The sequence below is a fragment of the Diachasma alloeum genome, unplaced genomic scaffold (genome assembly GCF_001412515.2).
Source record: "Diachasma alloeum isolate Michigan unplaced genomic scaffold, Dall2.0 Dall_scaffold_00199, whole genome shotgun sequence".
NCBI classification, from domain to species: domain Eukaryota; kingdom Metazoa; phylum Arthropoda; class Insecta; order Hymenoptera; family Braconidae; genus Diachasma; species Diachasma alloeum.
The window spans coordinates 7,009-31,663 of record NW_021680364.1 but is presented as its reverse complement, the minus strand read 5'-3'; the positions used below and the strand labels follow the sequence as shown (position 1 = coordinate 31,663).

Sequence of the window (24,655 nt, the reverse complement as noted above, 5' to 3'; positions counted from 1 at the left end):
CGCTAACGCATGCGCAGATGCCGTGTACCGGCGAACGTAATCGGCTTCCGGCGCCAGTTACGATTTGCCCATTGATCTCTGCCGTTCACTCTGCTGCACTTCATTCACTAGTGCACCTGCCATCCAAGCGTGTTTATAGCACTATAAATAGTTTAACAACTCTATTCGCGATCAAAATGAAGATTTTTTCACTTTTTAAACACTTCATTACAATTTGATTTTTTTTACAAGACCTGAAAAATTTATAAAATTTTCTGATGTTATTGAAAAACCGTAAGAATTTTATGCAAAATTTGAAAAAAAGAAGCCCGAAATTACCCCAAAAAATCATCATTATGATTAAAACAATGATTTGAAACCCAAAGATATTATTAGGCAATAAATAAATGGAAATGAAATTATCAATGAAATAATTCGAAATAACAATTTATGAATGTCAAATTTTCCGTCGTATTTTTTTGGAATTTCAAACTTTACCTGAAATTTCAATTTTTAAACGAATTTTCAATTTGATTTTCTTTTCCTTTTTGTGGGCGAGTTTGAAATTTTCTAGTGATTTCATTGAAAACCCTGAATTCTATCCAAAATGCGAAAAAAAGCACGAAATTACCCCAAAATAAATACATTATTATGATTAAAATTATTATTAAAATTATTATTATTATTATTATTAAAAATTATTATTTGAAACCCAGTGATATTATTAAACAATAAATAAATAAATGAAAATAAAAGTATCAATGAAATGATTCCAAATAACAATTTATGAATGTCAAATTTTCCGTCGTATTCTCTTGGAATTTCAATTTTTAAACAGATTTTTTTTTTCCTTTTTGCGGGGCAGATTAAAATTGTCTAGCGATTTCAATGAAAATCGGGAAGAGTTCTATCCAAAATACAAACAAAGAAGCCCCAAATGGCCCCAAAAACCTCATTATAATCAAAAGCATTATTTGAAACCCAATGACCTCAAAAAATTTTTCTTGGTTTATTCTGTAAACTCTGCACTTTAAAAATTTTCGTATTCAAGTTCCACTGAAATTTCATGAAATTTTGTAATTGAAAAATCAAATATTCCATTGCTTTTCTGTTCAAATGATCTGGAAATCAATAAAATACTTGATTTTTCAGTTCAATTATTCTGCAAAAATTCAGAGAAAAATTGAAAATTCATGTCATTTTGTTTCTGAATATTCATGTTTCATAGAAAATTCAATCAAGTTGTGAAATTTCGACCTCACTCCCACTAGAAACTCATGAATTTCTGTGAATTCTGCTTAAAACTTGAAATTTCATATCCTTTTCTTCCATAACTTCGATTCAACGTCACTCTCATGAGATTTACTATAATATCTTCCCCAAAATTTCAAAAAAATGCTAACAGTGTAAAGAGGATTGCACCCCCCCCCCCCCAAATCACGAATTCTGTTAAAACCTGAAATTTCATAATCTTTTTTTCCCTAAATCTAATTCAACGTTACTCTCGTGAGATTTACTATAATATTTTCCATGAAATTTCAAAAAATTTACAACAGTGTAAAGAGGATTGCTCCGCTCCCCCCAAAAAAAAATCATGAATTCTTAAAATTTCAAATTTCATAACCTTTTTTTCCCTAAATCCGATTCAACGTCACTCTCATGAGATTCACTAATATCTTCCACGAAATAAAAAAAAAATCCAACAATGTGAAGCGGATTTCCCCCCCAAAAAAATTGCCCAAACACCTTGTACATCCTCAACGCACTGGTCCGAAGGACGCCCCTCGCAACCTTCAATCCCGTCGCGTCCTCACCGCCGAAGAAATCAGTCCCCTCCGAATTGAGATCGCCGTCCCCAATTCTGGGGATGTCTTCCGCTGTCCAGTGACAGAAAAAACGAAATGCAAACAATACGGGATATTGCGTGTACCTCTGCACTCATTAAAACGTTTACCGCAGCGCATAGCGCAGATATATTCCGATTACTCCCCATGAAATTTCGTAGCCCCTCCTCCCCCCTCCATTTTTAAGTGAAGAGACCGGCAAAAACCCGTATTTTTCCTCCTCCAGTGTTTTTCAAACATATCGAGTAATCTATTCGCGAGAGAGATTGACAACTACCGGTCTCCCAGAGGCATCCTCCTCAACCCACCATCTTCCGAAACGATCTTTCAACTTTATATTTTTGTTTCTCCTCTCTCCATCGTTCCGATACAATCTGCCACTCTGTACTAGACTGTTTGTATGTTTTTTTTTGTTTTTTCATTATCCCGGGAGTTCCAAACTCCGAGGATACGTTGTTTAGCGCGCTGATACGGCTAGTTAAATACAAAGCTCAACTAATTTGTTACGGTTGGCAGTTGTCCGCGTTCCACGAGACTGTGTTTCACCTGAAGTTGTCTTGTTGTCTCGCTCTTTCTCGTTTGGGGGGGCTGTGGTAGTCGCTTGAACCCACTTCGGGAAGAACATTGTTTCGGGAGGTGGGGGGAGGGAAGTTACACCCTTTGAACTAGCCCTGAGATTGGAATTCTCGAGTCTGTGGCCGATGAAGAGCGCCTGACCTACGACGAGGGGACATGCTGCGAGGGTCACGAGGGTTATTTGGGGACGATAAGTCTAATGGATTTTCAACAAAAATGTTATTAAAATAAATAGGACAATTGCAAATAGGGTTTTATGCGATTTAAGGATATCCAAGGGCTTTGGCTGTCTTTTCTTCAGGGGAATGTTTTTATGTTTTTGTACACTGTTAGAAGTTTCTTGAAATTTCAGGCTCCATGTCATGAGAATTTTTAATGTTGTGAGTTTGAATTCAATTTCAAATGAAAACGTTCACTAAGTTTCTTATTTAAAGAGCGAAAATTTGTCCCATTAAAAAAAATATTTAAAAAAATACCTTGGGAATTTTTGTTAAGCTGTCTTTTCAATAAAAAAAATTTGACTCTCTAATTTTGAGTGGCCGGAGACAGTTTTGACCTCATAATCAGAATTCTGAGGGAAAATCATACGAAAAATAGTATTTAAATTTCTTTTTCTCTAAAAACGAAAAAAAAAAAATTTTCCGGGTGCGTTATTTTCTGATTGAAAGGTAGGGTCACCTACCGAATAGATGGACACTGTTCTATAGATGGACTACTACCTACTTTTGGATAGGAAATTACGCAAAAAAATGCTAAAATGTAAATTCTTGCTTTAAATTTTCCCTAAATCTTGTGATTCGCAACCTCTGAATGGCGATTTTTTTTCGATCATTTTTTTTTCAATTACTAAAAAACAAACGTCCATCTACTGGGCAGTTTTCTTTGGCGTCCATCTAGTGGATAGTTTGCCCTACCCCTAGTAATGCTGCGGTAAAACTAAAAGGTGAGAGCAAACATTGTGTGAAAATTCTGGGACCATCCGTCCACCGGTTACCACAGAGCGCTCTTTTCACCTCGAAAATTGGCTCCAATGGACCAATATTTCCCTAAATGATTCCACGAAGAAGGTCTCCCTGAGCACTTTTCCATTCTCACGATCCTCTCCCGTAAGACCCATCTCTCAACCTAATCTTATTTCCCTAATTCCTTCATTCTAATCGGTCCAAGTGTTCACTATTTCCTCATTCGTATCAGATTGTTTTATATAATTCTCACCAATCATCCATTTAACATTCCTCGCAGATCGCACCGCTCAAGCAATTATCCAAAGTCAGGCTCAATCGTCTGCCAGTCAACCAGACGTGACAATTTCATTAGTGAGATAACCACGAGATGATTGCGAAGTACCGAGTTAGAAAGGGAATTGCATTGGAATTTTTTTTCCTCATTCTTTCGCTTCACTTAATTATTCTTCACCGGTGCTTCACGTATTATCCTCCTGATTTTTATGGACACTTTGGGGTGTGCAACAAAAACATCGCGTGTGCATTTTTATTGTCTCGTTGACCCCGATTTCGGGCGGTAGTCGAACTCATCCGGTGTAAACCGTTGGGATTGCCAATAAATTCGATACCGATTTCACAGAGAAAAAAATTCCTTCAGATTGAAAATATTGCTCTTGATTGGAAAAATAACTAGACGGAGGATTCCACAGAAATGGTATTTCCATTTTCTTCTGCTCTATTAGTTTTCAATATCCATGATATCTTTATATTTTTGTCAAGCTTGAATTTCAAAAATATTACATTTTGTTTATGAACATGTTATTGAGGTCAATTGTCGAGACTTCAAGAAGTTTAATGCGTGTGAATTTGGGAGCTTTCAGGCTTCAATACAAACTTTAAAAAAAAATTCAAACAATTTTTTGCTTCTGAGGGGAAGTTTTATAATCATTCAAATTTAAATTTTGGATTTTTTGTGTTATATCGTCCCAGTATGATCCACAAAGTCCGAAAATGCAATTTTTAGACCACGTTCGTACGTGTGTGTTCATATATGTACGTATGTAACAAAGTTTTTCTTCAATTGTTCACTAATGAATGGATGAAATTTAATTCATCAATTAGTTTTTTCAATTTTCGAATTTTTTCGAAAATCGGTTGTCCCACGATAACTAAAAAAAAATGCTCTGAATTGATTCAGTGATGGGTTACAAAAATTTGTTTGGATGTCCTTTTGACCGAGTTCGAAGATGAAGGCGATAGCAATAATCGTTATTTTGATTGATTTGAAAATTTGCAAAAATTTTGTATTTTTTGAAAATCAGAATTTCGAAAATGAAATCAGAAAATGAATTTCCCTGAATGTGAGCTTTCTGATGGTTTCTTCAAATGTGATATTTCAAATTCATTCAAGTATGTGTAAATAACATTTATATGATACGTTTCCCACTTGTTTTACCAAGTCTCATCTTAACACCTTTAAAATCTCAAACCCAATCAACTTCTCGAACGAAAAACAAAATGAAATTTAAAAAAAATTAAATTAAATCAATTTGAATTAAAAAACAAAACAAAAATAAAAAAAATAATTTCATTTTACAGGATAATTTTACTTTGCAAAATAATTTTTTTTTATGTTCATTCGTCCACTTCGCCACTGGTTTTATTCAGGTCGAACAGTGAGTAACTGTGTCATCCAGTGCACATCCTCGACCCGATAAACAAGAGCCCGGGTGCTGTTAAACCCGAACCGCCGAACCTTCATTGGCCTCCGGGGAGTCAAGCATACACGATGAATGGTAACTTACGCAACAATAATACAGCGGTGTACGCTGGACTTTCACTGAAAAGATGATGCGTCTGGCATACCCATTGTCGGCACAATGTCGAGATAAGGTTCCCCCCAACATGCCAATTTTGCAATCGACTTGAACACCGAGATCGATAAATCACTGCGCAGGAGAGGGGGAAAAAAATTGAGATAAAGCATTGGGAGAGGAAAAATTTCACTCGTGATTGTCCTCTAAAGGTATATTAATAGCACTTACTCCGCACGTAGAATAACAATTACGAAGACGTGTTCAGTCGGCACACGATCGTAAGGCGTCAAAATGCAGGTGCTATTCAAACGATTTAATGAATAATTGATGATCGATATCGAACCAATCAATACATATGTATACATCAGAGACTGCCGTTCTTTTCACCAATCGCAAACATAATAAATTGATTGGCCTTTTGCATTTCCCTCACGCTCGCTGCGCAAGGTGAATGTCTGGCTTGATCAGGAGTTTATGCACAGATATCTGATGCTTAAGGTTAAGATCATTCTCGACATTCTGAATGGATTTTTCCTGCATTATTCCCCCGACTGAATTCCAGTGACAAGTAGAAATGAATAGGATCAGGCGAACTCCCCCGAGGATTCGTCTAGAAAATTCATGAGCAGAATGCACTTGTCTTGTGACTGAAGGATTTACCATAAATATTTGATGCAACAGGTCGAGGAATTTTATATGAGACTGAGGAAAGTGCTGGACGTTGCTGGGCATTTTTTTATATCTCAACAGATCTTATATTTCTGAAGTTAATAGGTTTCTCCAAGAGTTACACTGACAATTTAATATTCCCCTACTTTATGACAGTATTTACTCCCGAGGCAAATACGACCTGAACTCCAAATAAAACTCCGGAGTATTCCATAAATTCGGGGAAACAATATTCAGCTTGTCTTCCATAAAATCTCGGAGATTACCATATAACCGTTTATGAATTCCAAAAGTCTAGACGAGAAGTACATTCTTAGTAACATAAACAGCCGAATGATCTAAAAATAACCCGAAGAATCACCTCTCCGTTCAGATTAAACTCCACGGCCCAGTGAATGGTCCGAAGCTCCTCACGTTTGTCGGAATTTCCGTCAAATTAAAGCTGTGAACTCATCAGTCATTCCCGGTCGGAGTACTCCCGGATCCCCGCCGCACTAGACTATGAATACGTGACACAAATCGCAATAACTCTGCGATTCACTGAATGAAAAGCATTGATTCATTACACGGGGTCTACCATTGTTGCTGGAATGAATTAACCTTTCCTCAAATGAACTACCGATTGTACAATAAAATTAGTGTTGATAATAGCTCGCGTTTACCCCGCGTAACTGTCGTCCCGTGTGGGCGACACTCCACAATACTAAAATAATTGAACTGTGTACAGGGTGTCCCGAATTGAGAGTCACAGGCAAATATCTTGGTAAGTGGTACTGTGATCAAAAAATGTTTGGGACAAGTTTGCATTTTTTAGGGCAAATTTGATGAGACTGAGATTTTTTAAATATTAAACAATGCCTTGATGCTGCGTGAATCGCTGTCGAAATCGTAATAGGAAACTGAATCTTTGATATTCGCAAAATCATACACTGTTAGAAAATTACTTCTGAAATTTCAAGTAAAAAAATCTTGAAATATTTAACAATCACTCACACGGAGAGAAATATTCAACAAAAAATACGTTTCTTTTCCATAATTTCGGAGTGAAATGTGGTTGTAGGAAGCTTTACGGAACTGTCACGGAATTTTTCCGGAGCGTTCCGTAATTGTTATCTGAATCTCCTGTGAAAAATTTGGGACACCCTGTATAAACAATTGATTTATCCATCCAATTGAATGGAGAGAAATTCTTTTTCACGACCACTCAATGATGAAGAAGCGCACACATCCCACGTAGAAGTTTATTGAAAAGGCATGTGTGGTGTTACGAATTTATTTCAAGAGTTTGTAAAAGTTACTTTCCCTTCTGCGTGGGTGATTGGTGAGATCACTGGCTTGTCACAGAATCAAAGGATGAGCATGGATAGTTGATCGAGAGGCCTTAAACTCCCTCAAACAACACTAACAAAATTATTTAGCAAATGCCAAGGATACCGAAATTCTTGCCACAGAAAATATTCCAGCGGTTCAACAGCATGACGCACTCCGATCGATTATTCAATTCGTTATTATTGATGAAACAGAAATGACGATTTCTAAATAAAGATTGTTATCCGATAGAAATGTACCCGGAAGTCCTCAATCTTTCGCTTTTTACGAGAAATCGAAAATTCCGCGAGTGGGCAATACCAAACTTTTTTCAATAATTTAGTGTTCTCGGGGTACGCGTAATAGGTAGAAAGGTTAAATGTTTGAACTTCTGTTTGTTGGACATTAGCATTTTTTCGCGATAATTTTTAGTAGATCAAATGAACCGAGTTTCTCCTTTCCACATTCTTCCTCATTCCTAATTATAAAGTACAGCATAATCCGGTTGTCGAATCCAATTTGTCAGAGATGACGCGTTAATGACTTTTTTATGGGGTAATAAAAATGAATGGACCTTATAGATGAGAGTAAGTGTCAATCGGTGGGAGAGAACTGACCTGTGGTACCTCGCCTACCGAAAATTCATGTTGCAATCACTTTCACTCACTTCCATATCAGAAGTATCTTCTAAATTGAGGTATGCTAATTTCCCTAGAGAATTGTGATAGAAATTCAAATTTACATTTATTCAACGGAATGAGGATTATCTAACGAAATGAGAGTCCGAGTGGCGTTCGTCGAAATTGTTCCTCTAAATGTGAATGGGAATTGTATTACAAAATTTCATAATTACCAAATGCTCATTAAAAAGTTTAACAAACGAAATGACCAAATAAATACGAAAAGATATCTCAACTATTCGGGGCATTTAACCCAATTCTCTTCCATAATTGCAGGAAATTAAGGGTTCAAGCTGTAAAACGAAATTATGAGAATGGCCGACTCCAACTGGTCTAATTGATTCAAAAAGGTGGGCAATAAGTAACAATCAATGCAAGTATTCGCATCAGATATTAATTGTTGGAAAGTATTCCATGGTAACGCTCATTTCCCAATTTTGCTGGAATAATTCCGAGTTTGTAAAACAAGTTGATATTAATTTTAGTCAAGGCAGTTAATTAATTACTCCAACATCGATTACTCGCTGGGTCAAGTACTTCTTCTCTGTGCCTCGTTTACGCAGCATTTACCAACTTGGCTTATGTACGCTACATATCGAGCACATGAGCATACCCTACATAAACCACCTCTCCCGTGCACACTGGACATTAATCGTATTAATACAAACGCCGGTGAACGATACGTAAGTTTAAATGCGTATGAGTGCGGTGTGCGTTTGGCACAAATCCCTTTCAAATCGATAAACCATGGCCAAGGGGAAGAATCGTCAGGGAATGAGAAAGGCGATAATGATGGTTGAAGGAAAGTAAAAATATTGCCGTCAGGCATTTTCAAGTTGTTAGCGTACACTGCCATTTGGCACATGGGCTGTAAACTCCTCAAATTTCGCAAATCTGGATCTCGATGAAGTAATCAATCCTAATTGTCTGTAGCCTTGGAGAGATGTAGTGAAATAAGGGGCCTTCCGCCGGACGCTTGTGCTTCACGCTGTCTTGGATATTTACGTGAAGTTTATTCATTACCATTCTGACCCAAAATTGTCTCATTAAACAGATCCTTGGGATACATTGAATTTCGTAATAATTTGATACGGCACCCCTGCGGTCTCGGTGAGGATGAGAAGGTTATATGGGCTGTTGATCTATGTCACGATGACATTTCGCACCTTTTTCGTTCATATTGCGTACAGCATAATGACTACCTGAGGATTAAGAGAATTTATGAGACGTATGGATACGATCAAATGGCAAATGTGTGGTCAATGTATCTCATTGGTTAGACCTCATATATTCCATGGTATTCAATTCGACGCGGACGCCCCTTGCAAAAGGAGAAAAAAAAGGGTTCTACTGCTTATAAGTGCATACCATGTGAGATCGTTGCTGATTGCACTTGAGGAGGCTCACGTAGAACAATGACCCAAGCGCGTTTTGAATGTGAATGCTCAATCGTAGGGCGGATACATGCTAATTTATTCTTCTTTGTCAATAGGTGATTGCAGAGGGAATTCTGCAAGTCGCTGAGGGACAAGACAGTAGAGAAGGAAAGGAATTGCTGCTCAGTATCAGGGATGATCAGAAGAGCCAGTACCTGAACCAAGACTTCGAGACGAGTTAGTGTTGTTTATTCTATTGTTTACTGTCGACTCATTGAATTGTGCTAATTTTCAGATGTTTTCTTTCTAGATTCATATAACTATGGATATGACGTCACTCCAGATGGCCAGCAGTTTCATCACGAAACACTTGGTCCTGATGGTGTGACCTATGGGTGTTATGGATATGTAGACCCATTTGGGAAGATGATAGCAGTCTTCTATATTAGTGATGGCTGGGGTTATCGCGTCGTTCGACCCAGAGAAGATATAGAAATTTTCTTGCATAAACACGAACATCATGAACATAATGACCATCATGATCACCATGAGCATCACGGGGTTATAACTCCCTGGAGGGATTTACATTTTCCGGAGACTTGTAGTCGACATGAAGGAGGTGCCATGCGTCCTGGCGGATCCAACCCGTCACGACCCGAATGTAAGATTGATTAGATATTGATGTTGAAATGATTGCAGAGAGAGATGATTATAAATTTTATGATTGATTCTTTTTCAGTTCCAACATCGGGGAGCTCTAATGGAGGTCCAAGTCAACCTGTAAGTCCTCCATCGCAACCCGGAATTCCTTCTCAACCGAGTTATCCGAATCAACCTGGAACGGGTACACCTCAAAGACCCTCCCAGCCGAGTCAGCCTGACACAGGAACACCATCGAGGCCGGAAATACCTTTTCAACCAAATCAACCTAGTCCTCCCGGTACAGGCTCACCTCAGAGACCAGGATCACAGCCCCAGCCGACTCATCCTAATCGACCGGGAACGGGCATACCTCAGAGACCAGGAACACCGTCTCAACCAACTCATCCGAATCAACCCGGTACAGGCATATCTCAGATACCAGGAGAACCGGCCCCGCCAAGTTATCCTAATCAACCCGGAGCAGACGGACTTCAGAGACCGGAAGTACCACCACGGCCTAGCTATCAACCTGGCAGTCCGCAGCGGCCAGGTTCGCCGTCTCGACCAGGTTTTCCTAGCCAACCTGGAATAAGCAGTCCACAGAGGCCAGGTTCATCGTCCCAACCAAGTTTTCCTAGCCAACCTGGAATAAACAATCCACAGAGGCCTGGTTCACCGTCCCAACCCAGTTTTCCTAGCCAACCTGGAATAAGCAATCCGCAGAGGCCAGGTTCGCCGTCCCAACCAAGTTCTCCTGGTCAGCCCGGAGTAAGTACTCCACAGAGTCCGGGCACACCATCTCAACCCAGTTTTCCTTCTCAACCAAGTTATCCTAATCAACCCGGAACAGACACAGCTCAGAGACCGGGAGTTCCGTCGCGGCCAACTTCACAGCGGCCGGGTACATCATCGCAACCAGGTTTCCCTGGACAGCCAGGGATAAGTACTCCGCAGAATCCGGGTACATCTCAACCCAGTTTCCCGGCCCAGCCTGGTATAAACACTCCGCAAAGGCCAGGAACACCACTTCAACCCAGTTACCCAAACCAGCCTGAGATAAGCACTCCACAGAGACCAGGGACACCGTCTCAACCGAATTATCCCAATCAGCCTGGAATCAGCACTCCGCAGAAGCCGGGAATCCCATCACAACCAATCTACCCAAATCATCCTGGAATAAGTACACCGCAGAGACCACAGACACCCTCTCGACCAAGTTACCCATCTCAGCCTGGAGCTGGAACTCCATCGACACCGGGTATTCCTTCCAGCCCGGCACTCCAACCCAATCCCCCGGTGAATGGACCCTCACAACCGAGTTATCCAAATCAGCCCGGTGCTGGCACCCCATCTCGACCTGGAGCACCATTTCAACCAAGCTATCCTAGTACACCTCAAGGACAAATTCCTACCCGACCTGGAGCACCATCTCAGCCAAGTTATCCCGGTCCACCTCAGGGCCAAATTCCTGCCCGACCAAGCCCGACATATAAACCCAGCTCCCCTACTTCACAATCGCAACCTGGAGCTAATGTCCCCTCGAGACCTGGGACTTCTTTGACACCAGGAGCGGGAAACCCACCGGCATCAGGAGGTTCTCCATCGCAGCCTGGCTTCCCAACAAACCCTAATTATCCAAATCAACCAGGAGTGAACGGTCCATCGAAGCCTAGCGGGTCCCACGGGCCTAGTACTTCATCACAACCTAGCTACCCGAATCAACCAGGAACTAATATTCCTTCACGGCCTGGGACTCCATTGCAACCAGCTTATCCTAGCCAACCAGGGGCAAATGTGCCATCACGACCCAGTGGTCCATCGTCGCCTGCAATTCCATCTCAACCAGGGTATCCAAATCAACCAGATGCGAATGTCCCACCAAGGCCCGCTCCTGCACCACAACCTAGCTATCCAACTCGCCCAGGTTCGAATGGACCTTCGAGACCCGCGAGTCCGGGATCTTCTCCGGATCAGCCTGCATATCCAGGCCAAACAGGAGCACATCCTCCATCGCATCCAGGACATCCCAGTCACCCAGGGGCAAACATTCCATCGCGACCTAGTTCTCCAAGTCAACCTGGAACGAGTACTCCTATACACAGTGGAACTCCGTCACAACCGGGTTATCCAAGTCAACCAGGACCAAGTATACCAATTCGTCCAAGCACTCCCTCGAAACCAAGTTATCACCCAGGATCGAGTCCTCCATCACGACCTTTGCCCCCATCACAACCTGGATATCCCAACCAACCGGGAACATCCGCACCGTCACAGCCGAGCATTCCATCACAACCTGGTCATCCAAGTCAACCAGGAGCGTCCATACCCTCACACCCTGGTAGCCCATCACACCCCGGGTATCCGAGTCACCCTGCAAGTAACATTCCATCCCGGCCGGGAACATCAACCCAGCCTGGCCATGCCAGTCAACCTGAAACTACTGGGCCATCCAAACCAGGATATCCCAGTCAACCAGGAACTACTGGACCTTCACAACCGGGATATCCCAGTCAACCGGGAACTACTGAACCTTCACAAACGGGGCATCCTAGTCGACCAGGAACTACTGGGCCATCACACCCAGGATATCCCAGTCAACCAGGAACTACCGGGCCATTCCAGCCGGAATATACCAGTCAACCAGGAACTACCGGGCAATCACAACCGGAATATCCCGGTCAACCAGGAACTACCGGGCTAGCCCAGCCGGGATATCCCAGTCAACCAGGAACTACCGGGCCATCACAGCCGGGATATCCCAGTCAACCAGGAACTACCGGGCCATCCAAGCCGGGATATCCGAGTCAACCAGGAACTACCGGGCCATCCCAGCCGGGATATCCCAGTCAACCAGGAACTACCGGGCCATCCCAGCCGGGATATCCCAGTCAACCAGGAACTACCGGGCCATCCCAGCCGGGATATCCCAGTCAACCAGGAACTACCGGGCCATCCCAGCCGGGATATCCCAGTCAACCAGGAACTACCGGGCCATCCCAGCCGGGATATCCCAGTCAACCAGGAACTACCGGGCCATCCCAGCCGGGATATCCCAGTCAACCAGGAACTACCGGGCCATCCCAGCCGGGATATCCCAGTCAACCAGGAACTACCGGGCCATCCCAGCCGGGATATCCCAGTCAACCAGGAACTACCGGGCCATCCCAGCCGGGATATCCCAGTCAACCAGGAACTACCGGGCCATCCCAGCCGGGATATCCCAGTCAACCAGGAACTACCGGGCCATCCCAGCCGGGATATCCCAGTCAACCAGGAACTACCGGGCCATCCCAGCCGGGATATCCCAGTCAACCAGGAACTACCGGGCCATCACAGCCGGGATATCCCAGTCAACCAGGAACTACCGGGCCATCCAAGCCGGGATATCCGAGTCAACCAGGAACTACCGGGCCATCCCAGTCGGGATATCCCAGTCAACCAGGAACTGCCGGGCCATCCCAGCCGGGATATCCCAGCCAACCAGGAACTACCGGGCCATCACAGCCGGGATATCCCAGTCAACCAGGAACTACCGGGCCATCCAAGCCGGGATATCCGAGTCAACCAGGAACTACAGGGCCATCCCAGCCGGGATATCCCAGTCAACCAGGAACTACCGGGCCATCCCAGCCGGGACATCCCAGTCAACCAGGAACTACCGGGCCATCCCAGCCGGGATATCCCAGTCAACCTGGAACGAGCATCCCATCCAAACCAGGTACGTCCGCAAACCCTGGCTATCCCAGTCAACCAGGAACTACTGGACCCTCGCACCCTGGATATCCAAGTCAATCAGGGGCTGGTATTCCATCCAGACCAGGTACCCCCGCACACCCTGGATATCCAAGTCAATCAGAAAATAACATCCCATCTCGACCCGGATCTGCATCACACCCCGGATATCCCAGTCAACCAGGAACATCTGCGCCATCACAACCAGGATACCCAAGTCACTCGGATAACAACATTCCCTCTCGGCCTGGGACGCCAGCCCAACCCGGCTATCCAAATCAACCGGGATCAAACATTCCATCCAAACCTGGCACACCAGCAAAACCTGGCTATCCAAGTCAACCGGGAGCGAGCATACCTTCTCACCCAAATGCTCCATCGAAGCCGAGTTATCAACCAGGGCCAAGTCCCCCAGCACAACCTTCACCTCCATCTCACCCAGGACACCCGAGTCGACCCGGCTCTGGAATATCAAGCAAACCCGGGAAACCAAGTCGACCGAGTGCACCTGTCGGACCAGCATACCTCCCTCCGAAACCCAGTCAACCTCATCCCAGTCCCCCAAACCGCCCAAATCGTCCAAAACCAGGAGGTGGGTCTCATACTTCGCGTCCCGGATCACCTCCTCCCGGTGCACCTACGAAACCAATTTGTCATTCGACTCCCTGTCAATCCGGATCAACGCCGGGCAGCCCTGGCGCACCAAACTACCCATCAGGTTATCCAGGCTCTTCCGGTCCTAGTTACCCCGGAGCTGGCTACCCTCAACAGCCAGGTACCGCAACTCCACCTTCATATCCTGGATACCCTGATCCTGACAATCCCAACTACCCCGGTTTTCCGCCTGCGCCTGGAGGACCTGCAGGACCTGGAGGTCCAGGAGGACCTGGAGGTCCAGGAGGACCTGGAGGTCCGGGAGGGCCTGACGGTCCAGGAGGACCTGTTGGCGGATTCGGAGGTGACGGCGGAATCGGTGGCGATGGAGGTGTAGGCCCCGCAGGACCAGACGGTCCATGGCCAACAGGTTCACCCGGCCCAAGTGGACCGTGGCCCGGTGATCCCCGCTTCCCTTTCCAAGGGACCCTAAAAACAGTGTATCCAGGCGGCCAATACATACCCGCTTCTTATGAATTTCAACCAGAACCAGAAAACCCCAATATTTACAATCAACAAGACAACTACGAACGCACGAATTACCCATATTCAGAGCGTGTAGTAGTCCCACCCAATCGTCAGCCAACACCTTTCGGCTTAACTGAAAATTCACCAGGAGTTGGTCCAAATAACTATCCAGGATATCGCCAGACTGAATACAACTCATTCCAACGCGCAATAATGGCCAACATGATGAATGCAGAAGACTACACCGAAGACGAAAAGAATATAATTATAAATCAAGCAATCCAACTCCCGTTCGACCGAAAAAGTGAGAAGGAAAGCCCACTAAATCCATACGACCCACCAAATTTCGAGGATCTAGATTACCAAATATCCCAATACGACGAGAACTACAGAAACTTGCAATCAGAGCCGCCGCGTCAAGCGATTCCTGAAGAGCAAGAACAAGCGAACGAGTTTCAAACCCTCCCCCAGAGACCCAGTGATCCCGCCCCAGGACTTGACCAGGTAAACACATCTCCCAAAAATCCCGCTGAATTCTCTGCGATAGGCGTCCACCCCCCCGGACCCATCAAAATCAAACCAATTCCGCTACCAGTCGGACCAAACCCAGAGATGTGTCCCTGTTACATCGTAGAATCGAAGAACACATCGAGCACATCACCAATCACCACGACCCCGAGCACAATCATAGAACCGAAAATCAGCGAAGCTCCTGTGTACGGTCAACTCGGTTTCATCCCGGTGATTTTCGTACCCTACTGTCCAGGTGATGATGCTGAGAGTGAAAGCATGACACGATCAATTTTCCCAACAGCAACACCTGTACCATACCCCTGCAACGTTTGCGATGGTCGACAGGACAATCCAATCGTCGGTGGAAAGCACTTCGACCTCGGTCAACTCAGTAATATTAAGGCCATCAGGCGTGTCCTCAGTGAAGCAAATATAGGTTACTTGAATGTTCCAGGTTTAACTGGGAAAACTCCCCGATCACGGTCGCACAGACGAAAAGTCAAGAGGAGGAAAAGCAGTGATTGATGTGCATCATTGACTATGCGATACCCCTGGCTCTTCCTACTTCACGCCGATTGCATTAAGAGTGAAGTAAAAAGGAGCAGCAGCTTGTCTACAGTATGTGGAGCAAGCACAATCGTAAGTTAACTGGATTAAACTTCGGCTGCTGGCTAGTCGACAGAAATCACTGTGGTTACTTTAGTCGTTGGACCATTATCTGAAGTTTCCATACCACAAATGGAAACTCTCCTCTCCACTATCACACAACTTCGTGACATTCCATGCTCATTCCAGTGATTCGAGAGGGGGAACTCGTGTAATCTTAGATTTAGGGCTAATACCGACTGACGATCGATTCGATTTCGAATAGTAGATTTGTATAATCATACTGTTTCCACTCACACTTCGCGTAGATGTATCTAGATATTAGTTACCATAATTCATTACTATGAGATTATTAAGATAATACTGCTAATCCTCGAGATTCGCTGTGTGCTACAAATAAATTATACAATTGTATATATTAACTTTAATATTAGAACGTGCTATGTATGATAACAGATGTTCATAATTCTCTTCTTTCACATTAAAGAATACTGCAGAAGATGGTTCTAATAACAATGTATTTGTAAAAAGTATTGGAAAAAATCAGTTTAGAGTTACGTCATTGAATGAGTCCGATAGGTACATCGAATAAAAAAATATGAATGATATAGGTCTATCATTAATTTTATGTGTTCATCGACTTATTATCCTCTGACATTTCATCCAGTTTCTCCTCGTCGTACTGGCTCCGAGGGCAATCAGACAACTGGGATGAACTCCACAGGTCGCTATTAACTTACTTCTCACTCTGCTACGAAAACAAAGCAACTGCTACTCTCCCATTTTTACATGTCTAAAATAATCTACGTTATCGGAAAATACTGTGTTAGTTCAGATAACGTCATGAATTTTGGCATAAAATTATAGATGATCAAACGTCAGTGGAGATTAAAATGAAATAATTATCCAGTTCATACCCACCGACGTAATTAGCAAAAGAATGTAAGAATTGTGCGAAAAATATTCCTCGATATGAGATAGCAAATTTACGCAAGCTGACAATATTTTGCTTTCTTCGCAGTAATTGATAGGTAATAACTGTTAACTCATAACAAATTCATAGAAACATAACAGTTTATTTAATGATAGAGTTGAGGTGGTGGGCAACCACACTATATACTTATTGGCCCGTAGTATATTTGATTGTCACAATTAAATGCTTTTCCCAATTACACGGATGCCACCACCGTGATTGGCGTATGAAGGATTTCCATAACCAGGGTATCCGGAAGAACCTCCGAAATTGTTTAAACTGTTGTATGTACTATCCCCTTGGAGTGCATCATCATATCCATATCCCGATCCACTTCCGTAACCTCCGTATCCTCCATAACCGCCGCCGTAGCCTCCATAACCGCCTCCGTAGCCTCCATAACCGCCGCCGTAGCCTCCATAACCGCCTCCGTAGCCTCCATAACCGCTTCCGTATCCTCCATAACCGCTTCCGTATCCTCCATAACCGCCTCCATATCCTCTATAGCCACCTCCGTATCCTCCATATCCTCCATAACCACCGTAACCGCCGTACTGTCCAGCGGGGTATTCACAATCAAGGCCACCATACCCGTAGCCACATCTGTGTGAAAAATAAAACCAAAATGATTCATGATTCATTTGGTGAATGAATGAGAAAAGTTGAGACAGTTATGTAATTTACCCAGCATTGCCGCTCCCGAGGATTCCATTTATACCGGACGAATATCCTCGGTAGACAGAATTTGGAGCATGACCCCGGTAATAGTCGTAAAAGCCTCTTGGATAATTTCCATATCCATTAATTCCGCCGTAACCCTTGCCAATGAGGAAAGCTGAAACAAGAGATACTATTGAGGTACACTATAAATATTTAGGGATGGGCGATGTTTTAAAAACCATCGATTATCGAAGAATTGATGTTTTTCAAGAACATCGATGTTGTGAATCGATTTTTCAGGAAAAAACATCGATTATTTAAAAAATCGATGTTTTTCTCATTACACAGGACAAAGAACAAATTGTTAAAAATAATTTTCTTTTTTCTCGTTTTTATTGAAAAATATATATTTGAAAAATACAACCCGAGTGAACCGCAGACTACCCAGGACATAAGCTCTTAGCCAAAGTTAGAGCGAAATGGAAGGGCTGCTAAATGACGCATTGTATTCAACAATGTAACTTCTAGACACGTGAGGTCGGTACTCATTATTGTAATCCGCTTTTGCGATGAAATTTAGCATCAAAGAATGAGTCTTGATGAACTTCATTGCGAGCCCAATCAGCCGGGACTATAACTAGGCAGCGAAAAAAAATTAATTGACGCTGATCATCGCAGTCGCAATAAAAAAATTTTCCCAACAATATGAATATTACGCATCGCAAAGCAGTCAGCGTCGCGAGACGAGAATGACATTGACTAACATACAGCCGCACTTATGCTTATACATTGCATTTTCTGAGGGAAACGGAAATGACGTCAGGAACCATTGATGTTTATTAGTCATCAACTAAACACCAATGTGGGGCAAAGTATCCGAGAAGAGTGGCATAACGGGAATCTAGTTTCACTTTCAGTTTGTTTTGACAGTTTGTCGATATTTCGGTGTCTGGTTTGTACATGAAAATAGCTTAACGATTCACATGATTCGGGTTAAATGTCGTTTTTCAACGATCTGTCCGTGCTTAATGATCATGAGAAAACAAAAACATTGTTATTCCATTTTGTCTCAATAACGCAGTGTGGAAATTCGGTTCGCAATTTGTTTTTTTTTTAGCGCTTTGTATTGGAAATTGCAGAGCCGCTCTGTGTATTTTTCCAATGAACAACAATGCATGAAATGTGGAAAAAATATTTGTTGAATTTTCGGGAAGAGTCAAGCGATAATAATTCAGTAGTGAGACGGTAAACCTGGTTAAGTCGTTTTTGACTATTGGCTAGTTTTTGACGAATATCTCGGAACATAAAAGAGATAGAAAAATTTTTTGTTGCTACTTTTTTGCAGAGCCAATTGAGAGTTATAAAAAAGGTCATGAGAAAAATTTAGCTGTCTCACTTAGATGCCGAGATATTCAGGAAAAACTGACCAAAAGTCAAAATCGACTTGACCCGGTTTTATCTTAAATATTTGTCGACCTTTATCTTAAATATTTTTCTACACGTCAAAGACTTATCAAGTCCCCTCACAACTCGTAAAATACCCATGTAGTACGTCAATAACTCATAACAGAATAACATACTTGACAATTAAAACAGATTGGTAATTGTTATTCAACATGTTCTCCACAATCTATTCAACTCCTCCAAGTATGTCACACAAGTTCACACGGTCTTGGGCGGAGTCGGACTGCTTCTACCGCGGAGAGATGACTATTCCACGTAATCGTATGGTAAATACGCCTCGGGTGTACGAAGTACTTGAGATGAAAAACCGTGAAATGGAATTTTCTCGCAGACTGCATATCGCTACGGAATTTCCACTGCTCTGTTTACATTACTTTCCCGTGAAATCCCGGATTTGCTACACCAGTCTCAAGATTGTTTAGCTGCGGAGGAAGAATAAAACTCATTTGATGAAATGAAAGATACTCACTCCTGTCGCTGGCGGAGGGCTCCAAATCTTTCGATTTATCAGGATACTTCGTTTCGTCCTCGACGGTTATTTCGTAGCTTTTTACGGGTGCTTTGGGTACTTGTGCAGCACCTCGGCATATCGCCACAGCTCCAATAAGGAATGTTATCTGTAACGTAATTACACTTGTGTTGCGAGCAATGTCGGTTGTGTACTGTGCAAACAACCCTCGAGCAATTGTCACTGTTTGAGGATCGCTGGAGATAGTTTCAACATGGGGGCGGAACAGTTTCATTAGAGACTGAAGGGCTCCTTCCTGTCTTTATGCTCTTTGATGATTTCAAGTGTATATTGGGTACTTCTGAATGAGGAGATACTTTTTATTGAGGTTTTTCGAGTAGCGGTTAATGGAATAGGGTTTCGTTATCTGATTGTAATTGATTTTAATGACGGAATCACACGGATGTTTAGTTATTTTTATGGAAAACATATTCATTCCATTGGCGCACATTAACGAATTCAATAAAATGAAATAACGCATGAAAAAAAGTCAGATTTTTACTTTTTATTGGAGTCTTATTTTGGAATAATTTTATAAATGATCAAAACTTGAGCAGTGAACTTTTTAATTTTTTCAGATTTTTGTAAAATCGAGTAAACATGGAAAATCGTGTTTAGATTTTTATGGTTTCAATATCCGAATGTTCGAAAATTGTCTTTTAACATAAAATCAAATGAGGCTTAAAGAAAACCTCGGATATTTCGCAATGAATGGTGAACAGAATTTTTATCTACAAAATTTACCAAAACAGTTGGATATCATCATTGAGGAATTTTTTAAATTGATGAACATTTTGTTATTTCAGTGTAATTTATTTTTGGTTGTAAATTAAAAAAATTCCAATCCATTGAAAATTTATAGTAAAGTCATTCTTTCTTTTCCCACATTTTATTCTAAACGTCAGTTTTTCCCACATTTTATTGAATAATAAATTATAATTTTCGATTTTTGTATGAAATTGAGTCCAATTTGATTCCGTAAAAATCTCAGCATAAATCACTAGGTCGTTTTCTTGCCCAACTATTATGTACAGACTTCCTTTATCAATGCTCACTCTGTTTAGTGGTCCTAACACTCCTTACACATCTATCTAGTCTTTTGTTACTCTACAGTTAGTTGAGAGGGCTCCTCTCAGTAATTCAGATTTCACCAGTGCACTTCCCCCCTAAAATTCGAATAAGCGCATTTATTCTGTACGGTTGCCATTAATTTTCCATTCCTCTCGTGGAAATTCACTCATTCTATTTGATACTCATAAAAATTTTCGAGAATATAATCGATCCATTGAAAATAACTACTATTCTCTCCCCCATTTATCATAATTAAGGAGCGAAAAATGGTGATCACATTCGAAAAACAATTTTTAAAAAATACGTTGAGGATTTTTTTAAAGATATTTTTCAAATACAAAAAAAAAGAATCTCTCACCTACAAACCCTTAAAGAAAAATCACCCGGAAAATGGTATTTCAAATTTTTTTTCTCGAAAAACGAAACAATTTTTTTCCTCGAGTGAACCTCCCCGTAAATGATGAACCCCTCAGAACCTCCGCGAACTTTCCCGTGAAAAATGAAAACATTTTCTCTCAACAAACTAATATCCCAGGTAAAATGCAATGCTTACGAGTGTACTCTTCATGATCCTGTGCACGCGAACTAAAAAAATCACTGTAACCTGTCAAGCGCCGAAGCGATGCACTGTCTAGGTAAAACAACTGAGTATCCCATATATATATTTAAACGTCCCCACCCCCGCAACCTTTGGCACCAGCATATTTCTTTGAGGCTCGCCGGTGTGACAAGGCCATTTGTCGAGAAGTCACTCTGGCTTTCCACGTATGACACACCCAACGTATCGTCGTATTTACGAGACAGATGTACCTCAGACAACATCTTCGAAATGTAGCATTTTTCCACTGCATCCGACGATGGATCATGAGCTTCATACTTCAGAAATTCTTTCCCAAAAAGTATATTGCAGGGAGAGAAAAATGAATTGTTATTTTCTTACGATCTTTCGTCCTGAAAATGCATTGTACTGAAACGTGTACGTGAATCGAAGTAGCTCAAGACCGTGCGATTCAGAAGTACAAATTGCGTACGGCTCAATTTTTATGTATTTATCCTGTTAGTTCTTTCATCCTTCAGTTTTGACTATTATATTGAGACAAGGTTGAGGGAAAAATTCATGGAAAAAAATGATTATTCGGAAATTGGAATGTAGCATCGAATTATGAGATTTCACACGCATCTGGAGGAATTGTTTATTCGAATTGAGTAGATCGGTTTATGAAAATAGCTCGTGATGAAGATTTCATTCAAAATTGAACATAATATTTCTTAACATTTTTATCCAAATCAAATGATTTTTTATATTTTTATTCTATGTAAAAGACAATTCCAGTGAAAACATAAATGAGTTTATGAATTTCTAATAAAAATATTATTGAAATGAATGAGATAATTTTTTTGATTGAAGAATTCATGGAATTCATAACAATTTTTCAATATGATGAAATTCATTTTTGGACAGATATTAAAAATTTTTAATTCTATCGAAAATTACAGAAATCCCAGTAAGTGCGATTCAGACGTGCAAATTGCGTACGGCTCAAATTTTTTGCATTCATCCTGTTAGTTCTTTCATCCTTCAGTTTTGACTATTATATTGAGACAAGGTTGAGGGAAAAATTCATGGAAAAAAATGATTATTCGGAAATTGGAATGTAGCATCGAATTATGAGATTTCACACGCATCTGGAGGAATTGTTTATTCGAATTGAGTAGATCGGTTTATGAAAATAGCTCGTGATGAAGATTTCATTCAAAATTGAACATAATATTTCTTAACATTTTTATCCAAATCAAATGATTTTTTATATTTTTATTCTATGTAAAAGACAATTCCAGTGAAAACATAAATGAGTTTATGAATTTCTAATAAAAATATTGTTGAAATGAATGAGATAATTTTTTTGATTGAAGAATTCATGGAATTCATAACAATTTTTCAATATGATGAAATTCATTTTTGGACAGATATTAAAAATTTTTAATTCTATCGAAAATTACAGAAATCCCAGTAAGTGCGATTCAGACGTGCAAATTGCGTACGGCTCAAATTTTTTGCATTCATCCTGTTAGTTCTTTCATCCTTCAGTTTTGACTATTATATTGAGACAAGGTTGAGGGAAAAATTCATGGAAAAAAATGATTATTCGGAAATTGGAATGTAGCACCGAATTACGAGTTTTTACACGCATCTAGAGAAATTGCTTATTCATTTTATGTGGGAAAAATCCATGAGTTTAATAATTTCTAACAAAACTATTGTTGATTGTTGTTTCATGGTAAAATTTCAAATATAGTTTTTTTCATAAAATAAATGTTATCCACATCAAATAAATAGTATTAAAATATGAATCAATTTTTTTTTCATCAAAACAGCGACATTATGTAGAATTTTAAATTGATGAGAACCATTTTCATTAAAATGAATCGATGATTCAATTAACTTCCAACAAAAAAGTTGTTGAAATGAACGGAAAAATGTGAAACAAAAACTGTTACTTTATTCAAATGCGTCATTTTCCTGGGTGCAGTTGCAAATAATCCCCTCCGACCAGAATTAAATCCTCGACGTAACCCCAACATTAATATCATTCCAAGAATGAATAAAATAGGCCTGAAATGATGCATTTTATTCGATGATCGACATTACGGCGCACTGGATCCCACGGTGAGATTAGAAATTACATCATGCTCTAATGAGAATAATCCCAGTTTAATAGCAAATCCGAAGTGCAGGGCCACGGTTGAATTTCGATGCGTCACATTATGCAAATAAATAAAAGTGTGAAGGTGAATATCGAGTGTAGCACACCCACATTTCCGTGCGAGTGATTTGCTGTTGAGCAACCGCAAATGCACACAGCCGATTTCACTTGGAAAACAGACAGACCGAGTCATCGCCTCTGCCCTTCAACGAATCTAGTATAAACACTTTTGTATCAATAACACGATAGCCGTGGCGAGTAACATCCCTGGAAGGTATCGGGTGAGATTATCTGGACGCGTGTGTGGTACGTTAAACCCAGTCATTAGGATATTTTGCCTCCAATCCTGATTATTTAGTATTTTTGCAAAATACTAGCGCCACCCAGTGTTGATGGCCATTCATTACGCCCTTTTTCAATTAATTGTTTATGATCGTTCTTGTTGCAAAATGCAATACAACCGGTGAGAATCATATGTCCCAATTTATCAACTGTTAAATTTTTATATCACAATAAATCAGTAGCGAAGTGGTAAAACGTTTTAAGTCAATTTTTACCTTTCGTTATTTTTCAATGAATATCTTGGAATCTAAGGCAGATGTAAAATTTTTGTTATCACCTTTTCTGTAGAGCACATTGAGAGCTACAAAAAATATATTTACGAAAATTTCGCTATCTCCCTTAGATTTGGAAATATTCCTCGAATACTCAGCTAAGAGCTAAGCCGACTTAAATCGTTTGACCACTTCACTACCGAAATAAAATAATATTTGCTCATGTTTTAATTCCCATGCTCAGTGAATAAGATTTTAATCATAATTACAATTCAATTCCTCCCAGAACACACGTTAGAGAAGTGATGCCGCGGGAGAGTCTACGAGACAATACTTTGGAGAGATGGTCTCGGTCTCAATGGCCACGGAATTCTTTAGTCTTGTCTCAGTCTCGAAATAGACAGTATCTGCCTCTCTCGTGATGACTCCGAGTCAATCTGTCTCATCTCGGTCTCAAGTTTTCCGTATTTTTAATGTAAAATCTATGTTTTTGTCTCGCTTTGTCTCGTCTCGATTTTCTACACAATGAAAAACGCGAAAAACTGGAAACCGAGGTGAGATAAATCGACTCAGTCTTTGCGACAGAAATCGATACTGCGGATTTCGAGACTGAGGCGAGAGCAAAAATTTCCGCGTTCACTGAGACCGAGACAATCACAAAGTATTGTCTCGTGATGTCTCGTATTGTCTCGTGAGGTCTCGTATGTCTCATAAAGTCTCTCGCGGCACTACTTTAAAATTTGAATTTCTGGAATTCAATGTTTATTGATACTCGAGCGAAAGTGCATGGCCACACTGCTGTCAATTTTTACTTAGTTCACCCGGTAATTCAATTCATCTGTTGTTCATCTCATCAATATAATTCCGCGCTTAGAATATTGTCATCTCGTGTTTTCAGCGCCAAATTAAAAA

The 24,655-nt window shown here is 41.1% G+C and overlaps 2 protein-coding genes across 3 annotated transcripts; one reads left to right on the top strand and one right to left on the bottom strand.

The window, feature by feature from the left end:
• Positions 1-8,564: 8,564 nt before the first annotated feature.
• Positions 8,565-16,377, top strand: LOC107035535 (collagen alpha-2(IV) chain). Its single transcript, XM_015253004.1, has 5 exons — positions 8,565-8,623; positions 8,872-9,064; positions 9,310-9,430; positions 9,504-9,854; positions 9,933-16,377. Exons 1-5 carry the CDS (start codon positions 8,565-8,567, stop codon positions 15,725-15,727), a joined length of 6,519 nt encoding a protein of 2,172 aa, XP_015108490.1. The 3' UTR covers positions 15,728-16,377.
• Positions 16,378-16,864: 487 nt separating this feature from the next.
• LOC107035548 (keratin-associated protein 6-2) lies at positions 16,865-21,113 on the bottom strand. Of its 2 annotated transcripts, XM_015253019.1 has the most exons (5): positions 21,038-21,113; positions 19,375-19,522; positions 17,466-17,616; positions 17,176-17,384; positions 16,865-17,133 (listed from the first exon to the last, which is right to left on the bottom strand). In XM_015253019.1, the coding sequence occupies exons 1-5, from the start codon at positions 21,050-21,052 to the stop codon at positions 16,961-16,963; spliced, it is 696 nt and encodes a 231-aa protein (XP_015108505.1). In that variant the 5' UTR covers positions 21,053-21,113; the 3' UTR covers positions 16,865-16,960. The 2 variants fall into 2 exon arrangements, with proteins under 2 accessions (XP_015108505.1, XP_015108504.1); XM_015253018.1 differs by having other exon boundaries at positions 16,865-17,384.
• Positions 21,114-24,655: the final 3,542 nt, after the last annotated feature.